This window comes from Dasypus novemcinctus, chromosome 21, assembly GCF_030445035.2.
Source record: "Dasypus novemcinctus isolate mDasNov1 chromosome 21, mDasNov1.1.hap2, whole genome shotgun sequence".
In the NCBI taxonomy this organism is placed as follows: Eukaryota; Metazoa; Chordata; class Mammalia; order Cingulata; family Dasypodidae; genus Dasypus; species Dasypus novemcinctus.
The window spans coordinates 60,831,396-60,840,259 of NC_080693.1; the positions used below are offsets into that span (position 1 = coordinate 60,831,396).

Below are 8,864 nucleotides of genomic sequence, written 5' to 3' on the forward strand. Positions count from 1 at the left end.
CAACTGCTCTGCATTCCCAATAAACACAGCTGCTTGTACACTTTGACAGGGCTGCAGCAGAATTTTGTTTGTTTTTTTAATGCAACAAAAGGGATGATTCAGGCTTGATGATGTTTTGCCCCGGGCCATGGGTTTAACACTTGCATTACAGGTTCCTCTCCACTCTGGGAGAAAACAAAGCAGCAGGGAACACAGGATCGGCACCCTGCAGCTACCAAGCAAGACCTCAGCGCATACTGTTAGAGCAGCTCCAGTCAGCTGTGCTGCCGGCTGGACTTCCATCCTGCCCCTCACCTGGGACCTAAGGCCAGCAGCTCTGCTCTCAGTTTGCGATCCACATCCGCACTGCCTCTGTGTCCTCCTCACCAGCCCCGTACATGAGCCTTGGAGGGCAGGGGCACCAAGGATCGCAGGGCTCAGGGGAGCAGGCTGCATACTGGAGGGGGGGCCTTGAGCCAAGGTCCAGCTGAGGTGACCAGAGGGGCCAAGAGCCGTTCCTTCACTATGAACATACTCTGCTCTTCCTTGGCCCCCTCCCCATCCACCCCCCTCCTGCTTCTCCAATTCCCCCACCTCCATGCCCAAGGCACTGGATTCCCACAAAAAAAAACAGCAGGCATGGGATGGACAAGGGGCTGATTGATAATCCCAGCACCTGCCAACTGCTCAGGTCACTGAACCTTCGCTTGCTCCAGGGAATGTGTTGGGGCAAATTACAGCAGGTAAGCCTGGGCAAGTTCCAGGAAGCCCCTGCCTGCCCCCCAGCCCACCCCCCAGGCAGGTCACTGCTTGGCAGGGCCACGTTAGCCCCCCTTTGCCCTGTCAAGTGTGCTCGAGCCTTGTGGGAAGAAAGCAGAAAGGGAAGCCTGGCAGGCAGCCTGCAAGACACTTCGGAGACCTCGGAGGCCACGGAGAAGGAGACTGAGGCCAGAGAGGGGGAGCGGTCTCTCAGGAGAGCATTTTCCTCGGCCCACCAGCTCAGGGGCCCAGCTTTCCTGGATACCTGATATCTGTGGGCAGTGCCTTCTGGGGCTCCAGGCAACCGGAAAAGGGGGCTTGTGGCAGCTGAGCCAAGACTGGCCTGGAGAGTCTGGAGGTGGGATTCCTGACCCAGGGCTGCAGCAAGAGGACATGGACAGGCCTTTGGAGTCCCTCAGGCCTGGGTTCAAATCCTGCCCTGTCAATTAACACTTGTGAGTTTCTGTACATGTTACCTTTAAGTCTCAGTATCCTTGTGGCAAAAGGGCACCCTCCACTCTCACAGGGAAGCCCTGGGGCCCATGGGCCTCCATCCTGCCTCCTCTTGGCTCCCGGTACCCCAAGGGGCCGCATGTTGGGGTACACATCCAGGACCTGAGACTCCCGAGCATCCTCGCCCGGAAGGAGTTTTGCCCTTGGGCATCAGATCATGTCCTGGGAGCCAAGAGGCTTAGCAGCATTCCCCCTTCCACAGCCAGCTCCTGCGGCAAGGCAGGTTGCGCTTCCTATTGCCATAATAACAGTAACCCCTGACTTCCACTGCATGCCTCACGGTTTACAAAGCAGCTCTGCATCCATCACCTCCTCTAATCCCCATGACCCAGAGGACGATCCCTCCTCCTGTCACAGAGGAAATGAAACCAGGACTCAGAGAGGTTACGTGATTTGTGCAAAGCAGCATAGGTGGTAAGGGGCAGCACCAGCCCTCAAATAAGTCTTCTGACCCCTATTCAAATAGAGGACAGGAAAAGGCAGTACCTCCTGCAGACCCCAGAGTCCTGCAGGGTGGTGGAGGAAGGACTTGGGGCCTTGGTGGGTGAGGGCAAGCGCCTCCTCACCCAGCTGCCACCCCGGGTGCTGGGTCCAGATAGTGCAGTATTGCGTTTATGGTGAAAGGAGATTGTCTTCCTCTGAAAGAAAAATAATCAAACTCAGCAACTGCCAGAGCTCCTTAAAGGCCCTGCAGACATGCAGGCGAGTAAGCAAATCTCAGTTTTCCATCCGGACAACTACTGCGAGCTCCAGGCGTGGGCCGGCTGCTGGGGCCTCCTCCTTAGCTCCAGCCCAGGCTGCAGTCTCCAGCCCTGCCCCAGGGTCCCGCCCAGGATGCCGGCCCAGTCTGTCCTTTTCCTGCGGCCCTCAGCCAGGCTGTCCCTGGAGGCGGGCCTTACCTCCGGGGAATGGGCCGTGCAGCCGGGTGGAAAGAGCCTGGGCCAGATTCCACCCTGAGGAGCCACCCAGCCTCTCTGAGCTTCAGTCCCGCCCTAGGGCCATAGTGACTGTTTGATAGCTCAGGGCTTGAGGGATCTGTGTGAGCACTGGAAGTCACCTTCACCGGGGTGGTGTCCCCATTCCCCCAGGGAGATGCCATGGACATGCCCCCCAGCCTGGAGACTCCCCTGCAAATCCCTCCTTTCTCATTTAGTGGGTGTGTGGCTTAGGGGTTTCGCACCTGCCCTCTGTGGGCCACAGTCCACTTACGGAGAAAATTTAAATCCCTCCTGCTCAGCCTGACTCACAGAGAGGGAGGGCAAAGCCTGACAGGAAACGCTTTGCAAACTGCCAAGTGGTCACCATGACCAGCTGTGATGGACAGACCTCACCCAGCCCCTGAGCCTCTCCTGCACCCCCGTCCCCCACCTGGGGTGCCACCCCTAGCCCAGCCTCCCGCGGCTAGACCAAGCTTTGTTCTGCTCAGCTGCAGAATCCTTGCCCCTCCCCTGCACACGCAAAGGCTGCTTCCGTCCTGACACCCAGACCTGCACCCAGGCACCTGTTCCACCTGTGTGCGTCCAGACCCCGCCCCACAGCCACACTTCAGGGGTCCCATGGGCAGCGGGGTGTCAGCTGCAGCAACAACAGAGGCTTTCATGGACAGGGCACGAGTACCTGGGCATCCCAGCCTGAGCCTCCAGCTCCAAGGCCTCCTGAGAATTAAGTGGGGCAGGGAGGTTTGTGGGTACAGGAGGTGGAGCCGGGGACACAGAATGGCTGGAGAAGTGGGAGATGGGGCTGCAGCAGGGAGACAGGGAGAGCAGGGCTGTGGCTGTCACACATTCACATCTGCCCCTCACCAGCGAGGGATTCGGGGCGAGCTGACGGACCTCTCTTGAGGTCCACAGGAAAATGGCCCCAGAAATGGCGCCTCCCTCAGGATGGCAGGCCTCCTCAGCATTCAGCGTTTCCCTAGGGATCTTCCAACGCTCCATGGGGGCCAAGAGCAAGACTGGTATCCCTCGCATGTCCCCTCCTCCTACCACAACAGTGACGGGGCCCTGACTCAGCTGAGGGAAGGACTTCCTTATGGGCTTTGTAAATATTTACCTTCAGTTTGCCTGTTCTTGGCAACAGACCCACCTACGGGCAGTGTCATACCAGGAAGCTGGGACTTGTGCTTCCGCGCTGGCCCGGGGTGCCCTGAGCAAGCTCAGGTTGGGGTCTGTGTGGGAGCACTGGGTCACAGCTGGGTCCCTTTCCAGGCTTGGGCCCCAGTCTGAGCTGACGGGCTAAGAGGCTTCTGCCGGCTGCCCCAGAAGGGATGATGTGTCAGTGCTTGCACACACACACACATGCCTACAGTTGTCTTCTCCAGGCCAGCACTGAGGGAGGGGAGTGCCTACCCTCATTCCTCTGGCCCTGACCCCAAAGCCTTAGTTCCTCCTTGATTATGTGGGAAAAAATTTCAGACCTATCTCAGGGGATCCCAGCCCTCACCCTTCACTGGGAGTTAAGACTGGAATGTACTTCGAGGACCTGCTACAAGTGGTATCAACAGTAGGAGACCACCTGGGCAGGGGTGGCACAGTAAACGAACTGGGAAACCCGGATTCTAGTCCTGGCTCTGCAGTGTAGTCGCTGCGTATGTAGCCTTGGACAAGTTAACCTCTCTGAACCCATTTCCTGATCTATATGATATTGTGCATATTAGCTACCTATTAGGGTACTTGGATTCAAGGGATCATAGTAGGTGTTCAATAAACATTCTTTTCACACCCATGTACACGAACCCTTAGGAGAGTCCAGTGTGCAGGGAGAGACCCAAATCTGGGGAAAAAAAACACGGTTTTAAACCCCACCTTTGCCATGTGTAAGAACAGATATATGACAAACCACTTCACAGGCCCAGGCCTTAGTTTACCCCTCTACAAAACAGAACAATGCTTATTTCCCAGAGTTGTTGTAGGAATAGGAATTACCATGAGTCATACATGGAGTGCCTTCTCTGGCCTTTCCTGGGACAGTGTTGACTTTGGGTCCAAATAAAACCAAGGCCTAGCCCAGCCCCACCCCAGGAGTTGAGCTAACACACCAAATGCCTTTCCTCCCTGGAGGCCATAAAGTTTTATTCACAGGTCCGGGGGGAAGAGACAGGTGGGTCCCCTCCCGGTGTCCCTACCCAGGAGAATCCCTCTGCAGGAAGGCAGGAGGCCCAGAGGCCCCTCAGAGGGCCTTGGAGGTGGCCAGGCTATTTAAGTGGGCGTCCTGGCCCTCGAGCAGGCTGCGGTAGGTGGCGATCTCCTGCTCCAGCCGCAGCTTGATGCCCATGAGATGCTGGTACTCCAGGTTCTGCCGCTCAGTGTCAGCACGCAAGTTGCTCAGCTGGGCCTCAATTCTGGTGATGAGCCCCTGAATGTGTGCCAGCTGCACCCCAAAGCGGGCCTCGGTTTCTGCCAGCGTGCCTTCCAGGGCAGCTTTCTGAGGGCAGGGAGAAGAAAGGCAGTGGCTCAGTGGAGTCTGGTTGCCAGGGCCACAGCCACACACCAAATGTGTATCCCAGGGGACAGGGGCCACTTACCATACTGAGCTGTGACTGCAGCTCAGTCTCAAGACCCTGGAAGGTACGGCGCAATTCAGTGACCTCCGTCTCGTTCACCTGGAGCTGCTGGGTGTGGCTGGCTACCGTCTGGTTCAGCTCCACGGTCTGCAATGGAAGAGGAGGAGGGAATAAGCAAGGAGGCAGAACTTTGGCTGGAGAGCATTGGCACTCTTCTTGCCACCTCCCCAAAGGGCACCTGCTTCCCCTCCGTACCTCGTTGGTGAACCAGGCTTCAGCATCTCTCCGGTACTTCTCAGCCAGGTCCTCATATTGGCTTCTCATGTCACTCAGAATCTTGGTTAGGTCGATGCCTGGAGCAGAATCCACCTCCACACTGACCTGGCCACCCACCTGGTGCCTCAGGGCACTGACTTCCTGGAAAGAGACAGCAGAGACGGGCATGTCAGGGCCCAGAGCTTCTGGGCCTGGGCAGGTCAGCCCCCCATCTCTCCCAGATCAAAAGGGGTTGGTTCTCAGGTGCAGGCCTAGGAGCAGGCACTGTGGAATAAACTGGGTCACCACAATCCCCTGCTGGAAGCCCAGGAGCCCTGCTCCACACCCAGGGCCAGGCTGAGGGTGCAGCAAGTGTGGCCACGGCCAGAGGATGCAGGATAGAAAAGCGTCCTCAGCCCTGGGAAGGTGGGTGGGATGGAAGACCCAGCTGGAAGCCCACCTCCTCGTGGTTCTTCTTGAGGTAGGCCAGCTCCTCCTTCAGGCCCTCGATCTGCATCTCCAGGTCAGTCCTGGCCAGGGTCAGCTCGTCCAGCACCCTGCGCAGGCCGTTGATGTCAGCCTCCACGCTCAGGCGCAGGGCCTGCTCTGTCTCAAACCTTGTAAAGGAAACCGTTGCAGTCAGGCCAGTTTCTTCTATACTTTCAGGGCCTTCCCTACCCCTCACCCCAGAGTTCAGTTGACTATGGGGGGGGGGCGGGTTTCTGTAGGCCAGCTGGAGTGGGTGAGGGCAGAGTCCAGGTCCCCCAATGCACTGCGTCCCCTAAGGGTCCAGGCTCCGTCCTCCCCTGCCCTGGCCTCCTGCAGCCCCCAGGGCAAAGACACTCACTTGGTCCGGAAGTCATCTGCAGCCAGACGGGCATTGTCAATCTGCAGGACGATCTTGGAGTTCTCAATGGTGGCACCAAGAACCTAGAAGGGAGAAGGCAGGTTGACCTCAGACCAGCACACAGGCACCCCTAACCCAAATAAGTACCGCCCTGTTTCCCAGAGACCAAAGACCCAGCTGTCCATCAGCTGCCCACTTTCCTGCTGTCTGGGAGGCCTTGGGATCAGTCCATGCCCTTCAAAGGAAAGCACAGCTGGCGGGGAGAGGGGGCCTGAGGCTGGCGAAGGGGTCAGAGGCGGGGTGGGGAGGAAGTCCGTGAGCCCTGTGCTGAGTGAGACACAAGTGGTCTTAGGGGGAACAGCCTCCAGTAACCTGTGACCCAGTGCGGGCAAGGAGGAAGCCTGAGAAGCATCAGGAAGGCCTTTGTCCCCCCATCCACCCACTCCCTTAAAGCACATTCTGCCTTCAAGGAAGAGAATACCATTTGTTGAGCATCTATTACAAGCCAGGCACTTTGCACCTCATCTTTGACAGTCACTGGGTGCTCACTGCCAAGGCCATGGGAACTCCTATTTCACAGAGGAAGAGACTGAAGGTCAGGGCTCCTTGTCCAAGCTCCCACTCTAGGAAATGACAGAGCGACACCTGAGGGGCACCATCCAGACTTCACAGATTAGGGTAACTGGGGCTCAGTGTTTTTCAAAGAATGCGTCAGGACTCAGTCTTCCAGCAGGTTGTGACCTGCATAGTTCTTTAAGGAAATAGGACAAAGTATAAAACATCAGAGGACACCACTCACGGTAGGGTTAAAACTGTTTCAAGGCAGAATAGCAGCTGTTACGGCAAGGAAAGTATAGAGAGCTTGAGAGGTGATGAGTTTTGTTTGGTTGGTTTTTGTTTTTTGTTTTTAAGGAGGTACCAGGGATTGAACCCAGGACCTCATACATGGGAAGCAGGTGCCCAACCACTGAGCTACATCTGTTTCCCAGTGAGAGTTAGTTTTTACATTTGTTTGTTTGTTTTTAGGAGGTACCTGGGATCAAACCCAGGACCTCGTATGTGAGAAGCAGGCCCTCAACCATTTGAGCTACATCTGCTCCCCTATTATTATTATTATTGGAATAATGAAAATGTTCTAAAAATGAAGTGATGAATGCACATCTAAGTAATTATATCAACTACCATTGGTTGTACACTTTGGATGGACTTACACTTTATTAATATGTATTAATAAAATTGATTTTTTTAAACCGTTTCAAGAAACTTTTGCCTCCATATTGTGCATGAGAGAGAGAATGGTGAGGATTCTCTCTCACATACACAAAATGCACAATAAAATGCACTTCTAACCGCAGGTCATGATTTTAAAAGCATGGAAAGCACTATTCTGGCTGGTTCTCTGCCTTGGCGCCGGTGGCCCCAGCTCTGCGCGGGCACTGGGAAACGCTGCGGGAAGGGAAGCTGCCTTTCTGAGACCCCGCCTTGCTGGGGAGAGGTAGGGGGCCTCTCCACGTCAAGACCGCAAAGTCCCTGCTGCACCTGGACTTCTCCAACAGGGTCTTTCCTGGGAAAGGACCAGGGCCTCCGCCTTTGTCCCTCTTTGCCCCGCCCGGGCCCACAGCTGACCCTCCCCGTTCTTCCTAGAGCTGCTCCAGAGCTCTGTCTGGACACTTGGCGGGGGAGGCGGGTGTGGCCTGAGCTCGAAGGAGAGCAGATCAGCAGGCCAGAGGAAAGGAATGCGGAGGACAGGAGCCCCAGGCCGCGGGCACCGGGGGGCAGGGCAGGGCAGGTGGACCAGATTCCCCTCGGGCCGCCCCGCAGCTCCCTGTTGCGGCTGCAGCCCACCCCTTCTCGCCCTCCCACTCATCGCAGGCCTCAGGGATCCCTGCTCTTTCTTCCTCTCCGCGCTTCAACCCAGCCGGTGCGGCCTTCTACGGCCCCTCCCGCGGAGCACCCCAGCCAGTGCCCTCCTCCTTCCCGCCATCCCGTCCTCGGGCTCCTTTCCCTGCCCCCAGGTTCTGCCCGCTCCGCTCCTTACTCTCCTCCCCGCCCCACCCCGTGGCCCTCCCACGCTCTAACGGGCTCCCCCCCACCCCCAGCCACGAGGGGCCCGGCACCCACCCGCCCGGCCTCGGCCTCGCCCCGCCCGCGGGCTGGGTTGCCGCCGCCCTCCCCGCCTCCACCCTCCCCCCCCCGCCTCCACCCTCCCCCGCCTCCACCCTCCCCCCGCCGCAGCAGGTGCGCTCCCCGCGGCCAGGTGCGCTTCCCGCGGCCGCGCCGCAGCCCACCTCTTCCCGCAGGTCCTCGATGGTCTTGAAGTAGTGGCTGTAGTCGCGGGCGGGCCCGGGGCCCTGCTTCTGGTACCAGTCGCGGATCTTCACCTCCAGGTCGCCGTTGGCCTCCTCCAGGGCGCGCACCTTGTCTAGGTAGGAGGCCAGGCGGTCGTTGAGGTTCTGCATGGTGATCTTCTCGTTGCCCGCCAGCAGCCCGTCGGACACGGCCAGAGCGCCCGCATAGCCGCCGCCGAACCCCCCGGAGGAGGACACGAAGCGGGCGGAGGACACGGACACGCCGCGGCCGCCGGAGCCCCCGTGGATGCTGGGGGCGCGGAAAGGGCCTCCCGCCCCGAAGCGCAGGGAGCCGCCGCCCAGGCCCCCGATGGACGAGGAGACGGACGACTGGCGATAGCTGTAGGAAGTCATGGCAAGACAGAAAACGCGGCGACACTGGACAGCGGAGCTGCGGTCGGCAGGAAGAGTGGCGAAACCCTCACCCAGCGCCTTTTATCCCCGGGCGGGTAGGGAGGGGAGAGGGGAGGGTGCAAAGCGAGGGGGAATTGTCAGGGGCGGATATCGGAGCCCCGAGCAGTTGACAAACTCCCTGTGCAAATACGGGCCCTCTCCCCATTGGTCAGGCGCCCTTCCCACCCCGGGTTCTCCACCCCCCTGACTCAGGTTTGCTGTGGCCATCCCTCCCCAGGAGTCACTTTCTAACTCGCTTTCCTTAAAA

The 8,864-nt window shown here is 58.3% G+C and overlaps 1 protein-coding gene across 1 annotated transcript; it reads right to left on the reverse strand.

Annotated features, from left to right (window-relative positions):
* Positions 1-4,292: 4,292 nt before the first annotated feature.
* LOC101434973 (keratin, type I cytoskeletal 19) lies at positions 4,293-8,651 on the reverse strand. The gene is made up of 6 exons (XM_004471619.5): positions 8,144-8,651; positions 5,856-5,938; positions 5,469-5,625; positions 5,009-5,170; positions 4,775-4,900; positions 4,293-4,674 (listed from the first exon to the last, which is right to left on the reverse strand). Exons 1-6 carry the CDS (start codon positions 8,555-8,557, stop codon positions 4,420-4,422), a joined length of 1,197 nt encoding a protein of 398 aa, XP_004471676.2. The 5' UTR covers positions 8,558-8,651; the 3' UTR covers positions 4,293-4,419.
* Between the last annotated feature and the right edge of the window lie 213 nt (positions 8,652-8,864).

What these genes read in the sequence shown, in the direction of transcription:
- LOC101434973 (XM_004471619.5), bottom strand. Translation starts at nt 8,557, where the DNA reads ATGACTTCCTACAGCTATCGCCAGTCGTCCGTCTCCTCGTCCATCGGG. An exon ending in GCAGATGACTTCCGGACCAA is followed by an intron (nt 5,626 to 5,855) that starts GTGAGTGTCTTT and finishes TTCCTTTACAAG; the next exon opens with GTTTGAGACAGAGCAGGCCC. An exon ending in TCAAGAAGAACCACGAGGAG is followed by an intron (nt 5,171 to 5,468) that starts GTGGGCTTCCAG and finishes GTCTCTTTCCAG; the next exon opens with GAAGTCAGTGCCCTGAGGCA.